Source organism: Agelaius phoeniceus, chromosome 1 (assembly GCF_051311805.1).
Source record: "Agelaius phoeniceus isolate bAgePho1 chromosome 1, bAgePho1.hap1, whole genome shotgun sequence".
In the NCBI taxonomy this organism is placed as follows: domain Eukaryota; kingdom Metazoa; phylum Chordata; class Aves; order Passeriformes; family Icteridae; genus Agelaius; species Agelaius phoeniceus.
This window is the reverse complement of record NC_135265.1, coordinates 102,914,783-102,932,323: the sequence shown is the minus strand read 5'-3', so window position 1 is coordinate 102,932,323 and position 17,541 is coordinate 102,914,783. Positions and strand designations below refer to the sequence as shown.

General features: G+C 43.7%; 1 protein-coding gene across 7 annotated transcripts in view; it reads left to right on the top strand.

Moving 5' to 3' along the window:
• Window positions 1–17,541, top strand: part of MTCL1 (microtubule crosslinking factor 1) — a 103,131-nt gene that overhangs the window by 44,321 nt on the left and 41,269 nt on the right. For 5 of the 7 annotated variants that reach the window (XM_077184260.1, XM_077184256.1, XM_077184254.1 and 2 more), the window contains exons 4-6: window positions 10,276–10,335; window positions 12,379–12,453; window positions 16,230–17,541. The exon at window positions 16,230–17,541 is cut by the window's right edge and continues 14 nt beyond it. In XM_077184260.1, the coding sequence (XP_077040375.1) occupies window positions 10,276–10,335; window positions 12,379–12,453; window positions 16,230–17,541 (1,447 nt within the window). The remainder of the gene's footprint in view (window positions 1–10,275; window positions 10,336–12,378; window positions 12,454–16,229) is intronic. The other 2 variants (XM_077184255.1, XM_077184261.1) reach the window with 1 other exon arrangement.

Below are 17,541 nucleotides of genomic sequence, written 5' to 3'. Positions count from 1 at the left end.
TCCCCAGCAGGAGCTGCTTTGCTCTACCTGAATGCTTTGCAAAGCTTTCCACATATGAAGCGGTTCCTAGGAGTAGGCAAATCAAATACAAAGCACATCAGGATGTTCCTGCTCTCATGTGCTTCAGCATGAGAAGTGCACAGAGATTAGAAGGTCTTTGGAGTTAGAGTCTAAAAATGACTTTTCAGAAGCTGGTTTGCAAATCATCTTCAGAAACCTCTGTCACTAGGCAGCAACAACAGCAAGCTCTGCAGAGGGATCCATAAGCTCCTCCCACGTGTTTTGGTGCGTGGTTACAACCAAGGACACACTAACTGGCATCTTTTTTCAGGGACTGGTGAAGTCAACAGTGCTGCTCACCTTTTCATATTTTATTCTATACCTGGGGCTGGACCCAGTAGCTGTCAGTCTTCATTTGTTATCATAATAATTTCATAATAAAAGTACCATGTGCAGTGTGACTGGGGTTAGAGATTCATTCCCTCAAAAGAAGAGGGATAGTTCAAGTTTCCCAAGCAGCCTAGCAGTGCAGACATGGTCCCTTCCTGCTCACTGCCTTGGCTTGAGACTGTAGTGACCATGGCTGTGGTGGCTTTGCACTGCTCTGGTGGATCCTACAGTTTCTGGAGGGTAGAGGGCTTCCTATCCAGAAACAGCTCCTGAAACCAGCCCTGGCTCTGTGGCTGCAGCTCACCCCACACAAGAGCATGCAAATGTGGTATGATTATTGTTTTGTTTGGCTGGTTGGAGTTTTTTTTTTTAAGTGCACCCATGTTACTATTTTAGGCTTCTTATGTTTGTTTTGATATTAGCAAGAAAGGCAGAGAGGAAAACAGTGGGATGAGTTCTCAGATAAGTCTGGAAACTAATTCTTTTCCTCATTTAAGGGACTATAAATGGGTCGTCCTCTTTTTCTTCCTGTTCCGCACTGAAAAAGAAAACAGATAAAACATTTTCAGTTTGTAACAAATATGTATCAAAACAAAGTACAGCACTTAGGCCCCCAGTAGGATGCATTTAGAGAGGGATGAATGCAACAAAGTTGAAGCTGTGAATTCCTCCTTTGGGCAAGTGCTGGGCACCATTGCCTCCTCCTCGGAAACCAGCTCTTTGAGGCACTGAGGCAGTGCAATGGGGAGGCTCAGGGCAGCCAGCTCCCCTGTCAAGGCATGGAAAAGCTGTCTGTCCTTCCCAGGAGCTGCAGAGCAAACCAAGAAGCATTATCCTAAGCCCTGCTTTCACCCATCTCTCAGAGATCTGAGACCTTTGACACCCTCTCCTGGGTCTGGCTTCCCCACATAACACCCAGTAATGCACAATTTGTCTTTAATTTTGTACTTTTGTCCACAGACTCAGAGCATCCTTCTGTATCCACAGGCAGAGACCCTGAATCCCAGCAAGGAGCTTGAGGCAGCTCATTTTAGGCTTCAAAGCAGCAGTAGCATGAGAGACAGCAGCCCCTGCACACTTACAGAACCACCCCAGCTCCCCAGAGGCAATCAGAAAAAATTCCCAAGCAATCACAGTCCAGCCCCTGGAGCAGGCAAAATAGTTAAGGGTAACTCAAATACCTGCATAGGTTGAGTCTCCTCAGAATCATGCTTCACAACATTTATGGAATGTTTATGGAATGTTAGCATTTATGGAATATTTATAATTTTTCTGTGCATTTTTAATTTTGATGTTTGAAGCACTGTGTTCCCACTTGGGCTTGTCATACTCTTTTCTAAGCACGTTTTTGTGAAGTTATATCAATCATGTAGAGTTTTTCATTTGATATTTACAGGGTTGCTGCTGACACATCTTTGTGGACTGGTTTCACTAAGGAACTGCAGCTTTTGCAATTACATGCTCTCCTAACAATTTCTTTCCCTCCTGTCCATTTCCAGCTGCAGTTTGGCACATAGGTAGCCTAGCACTTTTCTCCCATGAGGGCAACTCTTCTTCACAGAATATGCTGGGAGAGTGGGTGGACATTGCACTGACATGCTTGGAGGAGCTCTGTCCCCTTCTTGTCTCTTGTGCCTGCCCTGCTTTCACTGTTTCTTAGTTACAAATGCTACACTCTGGCTTGAATTTCATTCCTGTAATTGATGGCCTTGTTCATTGTAGCAGAACTATCTTTATTTGGGCTTGAACTGTGACTCCTATGGCTTGCTGAATATGAATGTCTTGGGGGTGACCCATCACCTGGCAGTAAATTGGTGTATGCACTGAATGATCTATAGGAAAATGCACCACAGGTAGCAGCTATCCAAAGTTCAAAAATGTCAGCAGCTATCCAAATGTGAATTTGCGCTGTCTTTTTGCTCTATTTTTATAAGCCCCTTTTTCAGAGTGCAATGTCCTTAAAATTGTGAAATAATAGATGGGCAACTGAGGATTACAAAGACTGTCTGGGATATATTTGTTGGGGATCATTGAAGTTGGCCTTTAATCTCCCTGCTTCTTTAGAATTTCATTTAATACTTCATAGAAACAGCAAATTGCTCTAATCCAGGGGAGATTGAAGATGCTTGTACTCACAGTTGTCTGCTCAAGGAAAATTCTCCTTTCCATTCCCAATGTAAAGAACAATCCTGTGGCTGTTGATCTATTAGTGTGGACAGCACAGATGTTGTGCAGGTGTGAATATCTTTCTCTGCAAAAAGACTTCCAAAAATACTTCCAAAAATCTTCTTTTTTCTAGGTTATGTGAAATTTGCTCTTTAAGCCCATACTCTGAACACTACAGAGGTTGCAGAGCTGTGTGTTTTCTCCCTCTCCCAGTTTTGTAAATGGTTGCAGTAACCTCCTGACCTAGTATGGGCTTGGAGCTTTACTCAGCTCCTCTCCTCCCCTTTATCAGCACTGTCCAAATCAGGCCTAGCTCTGCTTTGTCCCCTCACTGTCAAACTCTCCAGTTTGTTCTTCCAGTCCTCTGAAAGTCTACATAGTATTACTTTCTAAAAGGTCTTGGTGCAGAGAATTAGCAGACTCTACCTCTGCAACTGGACAGCAGGTGTCTATTCCCTGTGTATATACTGCTTACTTACCCTTCTGCTGGAAACAAACAAACAAACAAACAAACAAACAACATTTATGCTTGTGATAGGTCAGCTGTGCTACAGAGTGTGCAGTGACCAGCAACAGATGCTCTCATACTTCTTTTAGGAATGCAAATTCCCAGTACCATCTCTGAGCACTACCTGGCCTGCAGTCCCATTCAGTAAAGCCTTCTGGGGAAGCATTTTTTTCATGGAGAACAGGAGGGAAGGACAGTTAGCCTCTGTTTTTGGGGCAGTTTACATTTAGCACTGGGTGAGTAGGTGATGCCAAGCAGTGCCAGGTGGATGGTGGATGGCAGGGCAGGTATGTCAGGGGAGGCTTTTTCCAGCAGTTGTCTATTTTGCTCAGGCTACTGCAGTAAGAATCATCACAAGAGAGAAGAAGAAGTCTTTAAAATGATTGTACAAGTTGTTTCATCTTCTCAGAGAGTTTTATAACCCCTGTTTAGTCCAGAGAGGTGGGGAAGGGAGCCCAAACTGCCACTGCTGCCCAAGGGGCTGGCAGGGTGCCTGCCCTCACAGTGAGATGCTGTTTCCCTCTGGGCATGCTGAAGTGTTGCCTGGGCTATGAGCACCGCGCGTGTGTGTTTCTGTAGGGTTTTGTGGCTGACTATGAGCACCGTTCCTGTTGCCAAGCTGTGTCAGGACAGGTCTGTTTCTGTGTGTACATAGTGCCCAGCACATTTTTCACGGGCTGTCTGCTAGGGGATTACACTAACGAGGTAATTAGAGGGCTCAGGCAGTGTCAGCGCAGCACATACCACTCGGATTAAGCCTGACTCTTCCACAAGTTCTTTCCCAAAGGGGTGCAGGTTGACATGGCTCTGTTTTGCAGCCTGGTGCTCAGTCCCTGCAGCTCAGCTGGTGTAGAGGGGGGAATCTGGGGTGCTGCTCCTGCCTCCTGTGCCACTGGGGAGGAGAGGGCAGGTGCTCCTAGCGATGGTTACCACGGGCATTACAGCCACAGTGTGGTGGGAGCTGGAGCAGCAGAGGGCTGGCAGCAGCCTGCTGCTGTGATTGGCGTGGATGCTGCTCCTGCCTGGCAGGATTGTGAGGGATGTGGTGGCAGTGGTTCCCTCCTCAGGCTCAGGAGGTGCCCGGGCAGAGGGTTAGCACACGTGCCTGTGATGCAGGGTGAAGGAATGGGCACAGTGTGCTGGGCAGAACTCACATTTAACAGCTGCACAAGTGGAAGGGTGATGAGGTTCATCCCCATTCAGAGGGATGTTTGCTCCTGGCACAACAGTGTCACTCTGCTAGTGTAGCAGGAGGGGAAAAAGCAGCACTGGCTGCAATCATCTATCTGGCTTCTTTCCTGTTTCCTTCACCTGAAATAAGACCCTTCCCTAAGAAAGAGAAGTCTGATCTCAGTGTGTTATAATTTTCTTTATGTATTGTGACAAAAGTAATAAAATTATAATAAAATGTATATAAAATTATATCTTAACAAAATGGGACAGACAGGGACTTTTAAAATATATTTTAATGAATTTAACAAGTTACTAGGAAATGTTTGGGCAGGAGAACTGTGTAAGACAGTGATACGCATTAGTGGCTAGGATCTCAGCTGTCTGTTGCAGGATTTATTTTATTATATTGATAACAATTATTGTATCACTGGGCTATATCTTTTACCAATTATTTCTGGAATTATTTAGTAATTATTTTATTAATAAGAATGATTATATTGGTTTCTGGTCCCCACATCAGCCTGCACTGACCAAATATTAAGTGAAATGGCTCAGTGTTGAGAGCTGAACACAGAGCCAGCCCAGCTGTCTCCCATCCTCCCAAGAGCTGCTGTCTAACCTTCCAGGGCTTCAGACAGCAGGTGCAACCCTGCTGCTTCCCTCCCCAGCATGCTCCCAGACCTGTCACACCACATTATTTGTAAACACCAAGGCAGCTAATATCACAGCCTGCATGTGAAGGGCACCAGGAAGCCACATGAGACAGACAGTGTGGTGTGTTCATAGTGAGAGGCAAAAGAAAGAGGCTCCTATTCATAAGCTGAGCACAATAGAGTAATGCAGCGTTAGGGAAATTTAAGCTGGTGCTGAAAGCTAGTGTGCTTTACTGCTCTTTTACTCAAGGGATGTCTTTTATCCTGAATTGTAATGCTTATGATATTTCAGACATAGCTTGCTTTGCTAGGTCATGTGAATGATGAGTATCACGGTATTTAGAGGTCTCTAGCAAAGGAAACGTACACGGGAATGAATGGAGATACCGATCACTTGCGTCAAGCCCAGCTTTATCAGGGGCTGGTGAGATATCTTTTTCAAGGGCCTACAGCAATTGAAAAGCAATTAGAATTTCATTGTAGTTTCCAGTTCCATTAACCATCCTGTAGATATGTACAAGAGTTCACAAAGAAAAAGCTGTACTTTCACTGCGCAGCTGCTGAAATACAGAAGAATGGGATGGCAGCAAAGCAGATCTTCAGTCGAATACTTGGGACTTAGAGACACTTCAGGCCTAAAGAAAGAATGGAAAGTCACCCTGTCCTACCTTAAATAAAGGATATTGTTACAGAAATGGGAAATGCTTCCTTTTCCCAAATGGGCTGGTAACAGTAAAGGACAGCGCAGTGTGATATCTAAAATCTGCCCCTTCTAAAGAAACAGGTTCTGGTCATTGTTCAGGACATGTTTTTTTCTTCTAAGAGGAGTTTATTCATCACTGATTTAAGAGTGTCAGACCTCTGCACAAAGAGTTTTTCCCTGGACAAACAGGGAGAGCTCTAAAACAGTGAGATGAAGGAGAATCATGCATGTCTTCATTGTCAGAGTCTGGCAAGTCCAAAGCAGCAAAAAGTTAAGAGGGAAACAGCCTGCAGTGGCCATCAGAGCTTCATTTGTGTGGAGGGGGTTTTCTGGAGAAGGAACATGGAGATCCCCATCCTTTTTCATCTCCTGACAGAATCTTCCTATGCAGTCCTGCACAGTGCCTGGAAAACGCTCTCAGTGAAGTGTTCCTGATTGGTGGTGCAGTTAATGAACACTGGTTTACATCTCTTGGGGATAAATCCACCCTCTGACCATCTGTTAACAAGAGGATCTGGTTTTCTTCTGATTCACATAGATGCCAAGCAGAATTACCTTCATTTAAACCACTGGTGTTTCTTGGAGAGTAAGTGCTATGAAAAAGTCGGTCCATTGGCAGGATCTCTTGATGAGTCACATTCTGTGGGGCAGAGATTATGTCCCTCTGGATGGTTTGTTCATTCTTGAACATGAGAGACCCCAACAGCTAGCAAGAATTTAGCTCTTGTTATGAAATGCCAATGTGCAGCTCTGAAGCTGTTGGCCTTGCAGTTCCTGGTAATCTGCAAGTGGTCTGTGTCACCTACTACTGGATTTGGAGCAAGTGGATGCGGTCCATTGTGCATAATTTTTTAAAATACTGTCAGGTCCCTCACAGGCAGTATCTTCTAATGCATGCAAATGAAAATTGTGATTATCCGTTTCAAAGCAATCAGTAGCAAGCCATCACTGGCACAGAACATTATTAATACAGCTCATAAGCGCCAGTGATGCTGGTGTGTAATTCCTCACACATCACAGTAATAGAAACTGCCTTCAGGGCTGGACTTTCCAACCCAGCCTCTCTGTTTTTGAGTTGCAGGCATTGTCACTTCAGTGACTGGCTACTGAATTTTGCAGGTTCAGTTTGATGCACATATGATAGCAAGCCCACGCTTGCCTGCAGATGTCAGACTGCCACCCAAATTACCTGCTCCTCTCAGCAGCAGTGAATAAAATGACAGGATGGCAGCTCTTAAGGACTCTTGGTTCTCTCAAATCCTTCTCTACCAATGCCTGTTTACAGCTCTATTCTCATCCTACTCTGCACTTGCTTCAGTATGTAAACTTGTAGTCTATCATGTGCTTACATGTACAATTGCTCTTAACTCAAATTTTATTTCCATATTTTGCCCAACCACCAGTTCCAGTGCATTGACTCCTGCTTGCTGTTCCCCACGTGGGTTTCACTGCTCACTTTCACTGTTCAGTTTGCAGGACTCTCCTTTGAGCTGGTAAAAATGGAATTAAACAGAAAATGCAAATTACCTCTTCCCATCCCTGCTAGGCTCCTAGGGAAAGTAAAAATCATTGTGCCTCTTTCCACTGTTAATACTGTAATCCCTACACCAAATAATCTTTTGGGAAGTTTAACTTTTAAAACACTGGGCCTCCATATGTTAGCTCTCTTTGGTAGCCAAGAGGTCCATCAATAAATTGCAGTGAAAGGTAGGAAATGTCTGCACAAGTAACCACTTCCTTAAGAGACTCTGTTAACCAAAGGACTAATAAAATCTTGTTTAACCATCATTGAAAGACTTCTTGGTAGACAGCCAACCCTGGCTGGTCTCTTGAGTATAGAAAGTAGTATAGAAATGTTCCTTCAAGCATTAATTCATATCAGCTTCTGATGCCAATCTCCTGTACATCAAAGAGAAACGCTCATTTATTGGGCCATTTTGAATTTTAAATTATTTAAGCTTGTAGCACATTCCCCTACTTTTAGCAGCAGCAGCCTCTGCCCTTAGCCCAGCTGTATTGGCTGGTGTTTCATACACAAGTGCAGCCTGGTCCCATAGTGCTGAAATGGAGATATGCCTTGTTTTCGTGTAGGGCTTAGGGGGTTATGAGCAGGCAGTGCCTTGCTGCCATGCTTGTGTTCAAGTCCTCCACTGATCCATGTGAGGGAAGTTTCTCCCTGTAATCCACTGGCAGTCCCCAAAGGTAAATGTTCCTGTCTTTTTCTTACACCGAGCACAGACTCAGCCTAAGGTTGAGTCTCTGCCTTATGGAAATACAAAGCTCCCACCTGAGCACTGATTACAAAGTTGTTCTTATGCAAATCCAAACAGCACAGTGTGAAAATGCTTAAAATGAGGCCTCATCTAAGGCAATATGTTACAAACCTGTTAGTCTGGATCTGTGGAATTAATTGTTTCAGTTAGGAGTGGAGCTTACAGTTTCCAAAGCTGGATTGCTACCTACCTGTTTCTCAGCCTGTCATCCATGTCATCTACCATGATTTTAATTCCCTTCCCCTTGTTTTCCAGGTATTGTCCCATACTACACAGCAAAGTCTTTATTACTTTATCTTGCACACTGTAGTCCATGTGTTTATATCCCCTAGTTTCTCGAGCTGGATGTGTCTAAGTGTTACCTTTTGCCTAAGAGCAAGAGGTTTTAGCATTTGGCACAAGGCTTTTCATTTCTAGCATGATGAGCAGCTATTTGCTACAACTGGGCATTGAGGCCTCTATAGAAATTGATTGCCTCATCCCTGACTCTAAGGGCTTACAAATTACATGCAGTATCCAGACAACCTCCTTTCACTCAAGTTGCTCTTGCTTGAAGTCACATCGAAAAGAAGTCACATGTGAGGACCAGGGCTATGCCCCATCTCTATTCAACCAGAATGTGATCCCTCTTGTGTGCCTGGGAGTGATGCTGCTGACTGGTGATTGCTTTCAGTGACATATCTGCTTCTAGAATAACACCACATTAAAAAAAAAAAAAGAAAAAAAGGGAGAGAAAACAGTAACTGTTTATCCTGCCTAAGCTTGTGTAACAGGTTTTCATATGGTGATTTTAGTGTTTAAAGTCTTTTTTTATTGAACTGTTTCAGTATCCAGAAAAAGACATTTCTCTTACTCAGCTTCATTAGTTATAGCAAATCACTGGATTAAAGTAGAGAGCAGATTAGCAAAAATAAACTGTAGTATGTCTTGGGCATATGGTGCTGCGTATGAATGGGTTTTAACTACTTATCTGTGTATAACAAAGAGTAGAAGGAGAGATTTGTCTTAGTGTGCAATAATTATAATGCGCAGTAGCTGCATAGCTGAACAGACAGAAACCACAAAGCCAGGGAAAGCTCTTGGTTCAGATTTGTGTGTGGTGTGTGTGCTGGTCCCCGAGCTCTCATCGTGTTTTCTGCCAGCTCATGGCTGGGCACGAGGCTGGACTTAGCTAATTAACAGGATGACTCTCCCTCCTGCCCCTTCCTCTTCCCTCCTGGTTTGCAATGCTGGGTCAGTGTGGGTTACAGAGACTGGGATTTAGCCCACCTGACATGGGAGCAGGTGCTGGTCCAGGGACACTGCTCCATCACATGGACCAGAGGAGCAGGGCAACCCATCTTACCAACTGTGGGCTACCCATGACAACCCAGGCTTTACCTCAGCTGGAAATTGTCCTCCACAGAGCAAATATAAACTGAAGTAATAAATAAAAGAGGCCAGAATATTGGGGTGATCTGGAGAGTATCAGCCTTCAGGTTCTGGGCACAGATAGAGCAACACAGCCTGCTTTGAATTCAAACTCTGCAGTTCCCAGCTTTCTGCCTTTTTTTTTCCTCTGATAACTATTGATCCCCTCAACCTGATAAGTGTCAAAAATATGCCTTTTTTAAATAGGCCCGGCTCACACTGGTTTGGAAACCAGTCTTGACACACAAGTAAACATTGGTAACATCCTGATAGTGCTCTACCTCTCACTTCTCAGGAAAACTGTGCTTTTCCATTTGGGAAATGAGGGGTTTCTCGGTGAAGCAGTGATGATGATATCATTTCCATGTCTTAAAAATATTTGTTTATAAAGGGATATAAAGATTTGCAAAACCAATAATATCTGGTTTATGAAGTAAATTCAAAAATACCCGGAGAATTATCTGGTCTTTATCTGGGCTCTTCAGTATGTTTGCTAGCACGGGTTAACACATAATGTTATGCCACATAGCTTAAACATGCATGTCCTTGCCTATTTTTTGGGGGGTTGCTTTCCTCTGAGGTTTCCACCACGTGTTTCACATCGACTGTGAGTAAGATTCTTGGACTTCTGCCCTGGATTAATCAAACATGCATCATTGCCCCATGCAAAAAGAAAGTTTAGCCAAAATTGTGGTGGTCCATAGAAGAAAAGGGGGGGGGGGGGCGGGGGGGCAGGATGTTCCCCCCTCTGTGAAGTTTTAACTAATTTTATTCCTTATTTTGGTGGGAAATTTTGGGCATTAAAAGATTCACTGACAAGGACATGATCACCTTGTTCTTTTAAGGATTATCATGAAAAATTAAATCCCCAGCTGTTCAGGAGAATATTCTTTCTTTTTTTCTTTCCCTCTCCTTAATTAATTGTATAGTGGTGAAACCTGCCAGACTTGCAGGCTTTGTATTTAGCTTATCAATAACACAGCGTTGCTTCTCTTGCAGAGTTCCCTGAAGAGGAGAGGCAGCAGAGAAATCCACAAAGAAAAAAAGACATTTACCCAGGTATGGTTTCCATGAACATGTAACTTTGAGCAAAAATCACATGATACAACTCAAAATTTATTTTTATGGGTTTTGACTGGCCATCAGGTATATTAACTTGAGTGCAATTAGACCTTAATCTACTGAGACCTCCCAGAGATAATGTAGAAGCAATTTAGGACAGAAGTGCAGTCTCTAAACTGTGCAGCTTCTCAGGCTCATTGTGCCTGTATCCATTGATTGAGGCTGCAGGTTTGCTACAAGAGGAGCAAATCACCTTGCCTCACAAAATAATTGGATCACAGCTTAGGGACTAACTAAATTTATACACTGTGCCAAAGGTTTTGTGCTAATGAGTGTCTTGGCAGGAATGCAGTTCACACACTGCAGTGACACCTCTTGAGCTCTCGTGTCTCCTTTGATCTCCCTGATGTTGCAGGAACTTGTGCTCCCCAAAGCTGAGGTACCTCAGAGAGCCCAAGCTGCCCACTCAGTCTCTCTTTGGACACGTGTTTTATTGGAATCTCGTTGGTCAGTCCTTCTCAGGAAAGCAGTCCGCCTGGTTTCCTCTGCTTTTTGTGCTGACTGTAGGAGTTAAAGCTTTTCCCAGCACAGTTACTGTTTATAGCCAGGGAGATGGGGATAGTATTTCACCTTGCTGGGAAAGGAGCCAGGAGAGACATTGTGCCTTCATTAGAGAAGGGATGCACTTCCCCTGCTGCCCCCTCGGCAGGCTCAGCGTACACAGCCGAGACCTTGGGGTTGTCTAGTCCTAAAGTCCATTGATTTGTAATTGAAACCATAATAAATCACTACAATCTGTTGAACTTGAGGGGGTAGGGCAGGCAGCTGAGTGGGCATACTAGGAGACTGGCCAGTGGCCAGGGCACTTCAGCCTGCTTTCCCAGGCCACAGCAGACTGAGTGTCCCGGCCAAGATGACACAAGCATGGCTTAATCATACCTTAAAATGAGGCTCTTGCTATGGAGAATTATTTAAGTCGTCAGTCAGGTCAGAGTTTGTTTTTCTCCAAGTATGTAAAATACACAGATGAAATATATACACATGCCCACACACATGCAAATTACAGATGAAGCTGCATGAAGGCACAATTGTGTCCATTGGGGTTTGTGAGCAGCACTGTCCTTCCTTTCCTCATTCCTGGAAATACAGAACTGTGCAAAGAGAATGGATCCTCGTGCTTGCTTCCTCCACCCAAATCCAGGCATTAAGAGCAGCTTCAGTTTGCTTTGGAAAGCCTTAAAAAGATTTCACAAAATTAACAAAATTAACTTCAGAAAATGAACTGAGTAACTAAGTGTGAGCTCAGCACTGCTCTCAACAAAGAGAAGTGATCCCAGAAGGCACAGGGGGAGAAAAACTTTTACCCACTACCCACACATCATAACTCTTGCAAACAAAGGACTTGGGGCTGGAAATGAAAACCATTGCATCAGCAGTCTGCAAGGTGGCCATTCAGTTTTCTTCACCAACTCTTTAGGGTAAAAAAGACCAAAAAATAACCTTATATGCTAACATAGCCCAGCCTATATGTACATGTCCTGGCTTTCTCCCAATTCTAGGATATTACCAATATCTCCAGTGTCTCCAAACCCAGGCATCCATTCAGAGGTATTTGCTGGTTGAGATCAAGGCACATCACAGCACATGCCTGACCTGGTCAAGCAGCTGCCAGGTCCTGGGCATGGCCCAAAAGGGTTGGTACAGACACAGGCCAGGAGGTTCAAAATGCTGCTCTTCAGGGACAGATGCCTTAAATACCTAGAATTAACACCCATTATATATTTTGTGACTGAGGAGGCCTCAAACTTAGATTCTGTGCATCCACATGTGTACAGATACATACAGCATGTGGCAAGACTGGTGTTTTTACTTACTGCAAGCTCGTCATGAAAATTAACTGGAACTTCACACCCACCACAGGGCACACCAAGTAAATAATGCCCATGAAGCTGATTGTCTTAAAGCTGTGTAAAAGCAGAATTTGTAGTAGCACTCTCCCACCTCTAGCAGTATTGAAGAAAAAAAGTTTTTATTCAGCAGAATTGCAAAACGGAGCTTCTTGGAAAATACCAGGCACCAGGCAAACCACAAAGAAAAGTGGTTCTCCAGCGCAAGGTAGGAGTGCTGGCACTCAGCCAGATGCTTGGGTGCTGGTTGTACTGCCTTGTCATCAGACCTGCAACCCCAAAATTGCTTACCAGTCTTCTGCCTGGCAGTTCCCTTGAGCTGGTGGTGGTGGTAGAGGAGATGGTGTTGGCCTCTATCTAGCTTTGTGTCTTCTTGCCAGAAAAGAAATATTGTATTGGGGAATTTTTGATCAGCTCTTCATTCTGATCACATCTCTCACACATTATGCATTTACATTGCATAATTAAGTTAATTTATTTCTTATACATTTCATTTCTTTATCTCCACATTCTACATTTGTCTAAATTAGACAGCAGACTCTGTGGGGAAGGATCTGGGCTTTTTTCTTCTGCTTTTTTTACCCATTAACATCCTTCTGAAGTGCCATGCAGAGCCGCAGTGCAATTGCATGCAAATTATCACCATCGGTAATCATTAGCTCCCATTTATCCTTAATGATCTCTCAACGTCCATGACAGAACACCGTGACTGTCACATCTTTGCACTGCTGTTCCTTCTTTTCTTTCTTTATGATTTGCCCTATGTACACATTTTAGGAGAGCATGCACATATACTGGATGTTTAATACAGTCAGGAGGCCATTGTACATATTCAGCCCCTGGGATTTGAGCCTCTTGTTCCTCCAAAACCATGGAAAGGCTATTTTTCCTCTTTTTTCTTTTTTCCCCTCTCCTTTCTTTTTATTCACAATTTAACTAATAATGAGCTATTAGTTTCAGTGATTTGGCCTCTCTTTAGTTTGCCTTATATGTCAAAATTCTGCTTTGCCTGTGTGGGTGTCTCACTCTCGCACTGTTTCTACTTGGTTTCAACTGATCAAGAAATCAGTGATATTTCTGTACACAAAGTTTCAGAGGGACAGATGCATGAAGGTTGGAGTCCTACCCTTCTGGCATGCTTAGATCTGGCTGATAAATCTCTCCTGACCATTCTTTTCCTTTGGAAAAAATGCTGTCAGGGGAATGGGATGTTCCCTGGCAGGGAAGTGAGGAAGATCTAGAGCTTTCTCACCTTTCCAGATGGGATCCATATTTAGTAGGCAAGATTAACATCCATCAGCTCTGTTGTTTTGTATAAGGCTTGTGTTTGTCTAATGAAAAAAAATCTTGCTTGTTTCAGCTCTTGCGAAAAAACAAAACTTGAAAGTTTGATCCTTTAAAAAAAATAAAATAGCTAAGACAAAACCTGGCAATAAAGTGATGCCATTAAAGGAGTTAAAAGTGGTTTTGTCCTGCAATAATAACACACTAACTCCACAGATGCACTGAGTCGTGCAGTGATGCTGAGCAAAAACATTGGGGCCCTGACCCTGAGCCCATCGAAGCCTTTCCCTTTTCTTCAAAAGCATCAAAGCTCTGAGTGTGTTGTCCCAAGTGCTGTGATTTGTACTGTCTGAAGGGCAGTGGGTGTCTGGCTGGAGGTGCCTCAGAGCCCAGGGTGGCAGCAGGGCCCTGGTGCTCCCAGAGCAGAGGAATGGGGCAGGCTGCCCCTTCAGCCAGGCATTGCTCCAGCCAGGGAGGTGCAAGGCACCAGCCACTGCCACAGACAGCTGGGCTCTTGAAGCCAAAGGCAGACAAGGAGTTGGGTAAGGAATGCAGGATTACAAAGACAGAATAAAAAAAATGTCAGACCAGCTATTAACAGATAAATAAATAAATAACCAGGAGTAATCATCCCACCTGTGGGTTCTGATGTGCAGCACTAGTCTGGCTGTAACTTTCCTTGTGATCTTTGTATTTCCCTAAAAGCAAAACCTAGAGCTCTGGGGATAAACTGATTCACCATGATAGGAAAAACAGAGGTAATGTGTTGCACAACCCTGGAAAAAGATGATGCTTTAATCATACAGTCTTATCCAGCCAGAGCAACCAAAATTCAGAGTGACTGCAGTAGAGGCCGCATAGGATTTTCCCAGGTTTTAATTCGATTCTTAATTTGCACTTTTGAGTTATAAAGAGAAAAGCAATTTTTAAATACATGTGTGAAAAAGAGACATGTATACAAGGAGACAATAGAGAGGATAGAAAGTCTATCTTCTAAGGCTTTGCTTCTAATCAATCATAAGTACCTTGCTTGAATTAATTTAAAACTTATATTTCTGATGCCAGAGACACGATGACCAAAATTTTAATCAACCCATGAGCTGATTGCAGTTGTGTTTGGCTCTTGGTTGTCAATTAAAACCGCATATTAACAAAAAGTTTGACTAATTTTTATGTCTATCATATTTTTAACATGTAAGTTAACTTTTTTTCTATTTAGCATTTTAAAGTCACAACCTGCAGCAGGCAGCATCAATCAGAAAGCTTACTGGGTTCAGAAGTATACAACCAATTGCTTTTGTGTCTATTCAGTTATTAACAGCTGAAATTAAGTCATAATTAGTATTTGTGTAAGTAGAATGTGGCAAAATTAATCTAGGTAACATAGAAGACCAGGGTGCTAGGATCTGTGCTATAGAAATTAAATAATTTCCTCAGATTGCTGAGCCATAATTAGTTTCGTAATTTTTTTTTCATAGCCTGATCTGGGTGAACAATTAAAGTCAGTTATGTTTTCCTCTGAATTTGGTTTCCATTATTAGGAATTAAAACAAAATGGTGCTTGTGAAAGATAACAGTGCTCCGGAGACCGAAATGAATTTTCCATATATAATTGCACATATGTCCACATGGCCTACCAACAATGATAAAATCTGCTGTCTCAGGAGATCATCTTTCAAAGCCTGCCTTCCATTATACTGCTAATGCTGATAAATGTGTCTCTTTTGAGGCCAAGTGCCTGTATCTCCATGACAATTCATGAAAGTGATTCATGCAAAGAAATTGTTCATTGGCTTAGAATTTACTTAACCTTGTCTCTTATTTCAGCACAATACACACTGGAGTTTTCATTTGAGATGAGATGCAGTACTCTTTAATGCCCAACACACACAAAAAACCCCAAATAGTCATTCAATACCCTGGTACTTCCTGAAAAATGCAGGTTTTCACATGGGATGGATTTGGATGTAAACATGATTTAATGAATTTTTCTTCGCTTTTTCACATGTTTTCACTGATCTCCCTTGTGAACAGTTCATCCCAGAAACAGAGGTCACAATCTGCTCTGTCCTAATAATAACAGCAGTAGACAAAACAGTGTGTTTCCTATTTGGAAAGCAAGTTAGGAACTTTGTCTATTTCACAGCATTGTGAGATCATGGTAATTAAAGTCTTCACTTTTCAAGTCAGCCATGCAGCTTAGCACATCTTTGTTGTGCTTTCTAGCTGAAGGAGCCCAAAATTTGAGATTTTGATGAGCAAATTCATCTGAGTAGTCTTTGTTTCATGGTGCTTAAGGGGAACAAGCGTGTCATTAAAGGTAAATGGAACAAAAAGTGAATGGAACAAAAAGTGCCAGCAAATCATGGAACCTTTTCATTTGAGTCATTATTTTCCACAAAGTCTGCTCAGCATTTGAGAAAAAATATTGTGTTGGCACTCTTACATCACTGAACACTTGCACAGGCACACTTTTTTTTCTCCCTCTTTAACTCTGGTCAAGCTGCTTTGCCAATTTAACCAAGACCAAGCCATGAAATGTGTCAACTGTGTGGTTTGCGCAGCTCTGTCTGTGAATTGTTTGCATACTTAACAGATACAGGTCAGAGGATGGGGAGGTGGAGATTTTGGAAAACAAGCTGCTGGTTGTTCTTCTATTGTAATATAATCTTGGGTTGGGGGGGTGATTATTCTTGGCAGGAGGACAGTGCTGATTTGAAGTGCCAGCTCCAGTTTGCCAAAGAGGAGGCAGCGCTGATGCGTAAGAAGATGGCCAAACTGGGCAGGGAGAAGGACGAACTGGAGCAGGAGCTCCAGAAGTACAAGTCCATCTATGGAGATGTGGACAGTCCCCTGCCTACTGGGGAAGCAGGGGGCCCACCCAGCACCAGGGAGGCTGAGCTGAAGCTTCGTTTGAAGCTGGTGGAGGAGGAAGCCAACATACTGGGCAGAAAAATAGTGGAACTGGAGGTGGAGAACAGGGGGATTAAAGCTGAGATGGAGGATATGAGGTGCCAATATGAAAAAGAGTGTCTCAGCAGGGACCACATTTCAAGCATTCCTACCTCGCCCTACGGAGACTCTGTGGAGTCAGCCACAGAGCTACGCAGGCACCTGCAGTTTGTGGAAGAGGAAGCAGAGCTGCTGAGGAGGTCAATCTCTGAAATTGAGGATCACAACAAGCAGCTAACGAATGAGCTGAACAAATTCAAGTTCGAGCCGGGCCAGGAACCAGGCTGGTTGGATGATGCAGCATCCAAGGGTGGTGGGACCTTGCAAGAGGAGCTGAAGTCGGCCAGGTCACAAATCAATGAGCTGAGCGGGAAAGTGATGAAGCTCCAGTATGAGAACAGGGTCCTGATGTCCAACGTCCAGCGTTACGATCTGGCCTCTCACCTGGGCCTGCGCACTTCCAGCCCCAGGGACAGCGATGCCGACAGTGATGCTGGGAAAAAAGAGAGTGACAGCGAAGATGGTCGTCCGCCACAGCCAAAGAGAGAGGGGCCCATTGGGGGCGAGAGTGACTCTGAAGAAGTATATGAGAAGACGTCGGGTTTTGGGAGTGGGAAGCCATCAGAAGTGAGCGACCTGTGCTCCGCCGAGCTCATGAGAGTGAAAGAGGACACTGAGTCATTAATTAACATCAAACGTGAGGCCGAGCGACTTGAGAGGACTGTGGAACGCCTTATCACCGATACGGACAGCTTGATTTATGATGCAAAGGTGCACGTAACCAGCAGCCCATCCACAGAGCAGGATTTCAGAAGTGGTGAGGAAAGGGGAGAAGATAAGCATGAACCAGAGCTTCTGGACACTGTCAACACCAGGATGAAAGCTTTCCGGAAGGAGCTTCAGACCTTCCTGGAAAAGGTTGATCACATTGGAGAGGGCCTTAAGGAGCAGATGGAGGACCTCTCCCCTCTTCCCCATCTCACAGAGTCTTCCAGTTTCCTATCCACAATGACCTCCATGTCCCGAGACTCTCCCATTGGTAACCTGGGGAAGGAATTAA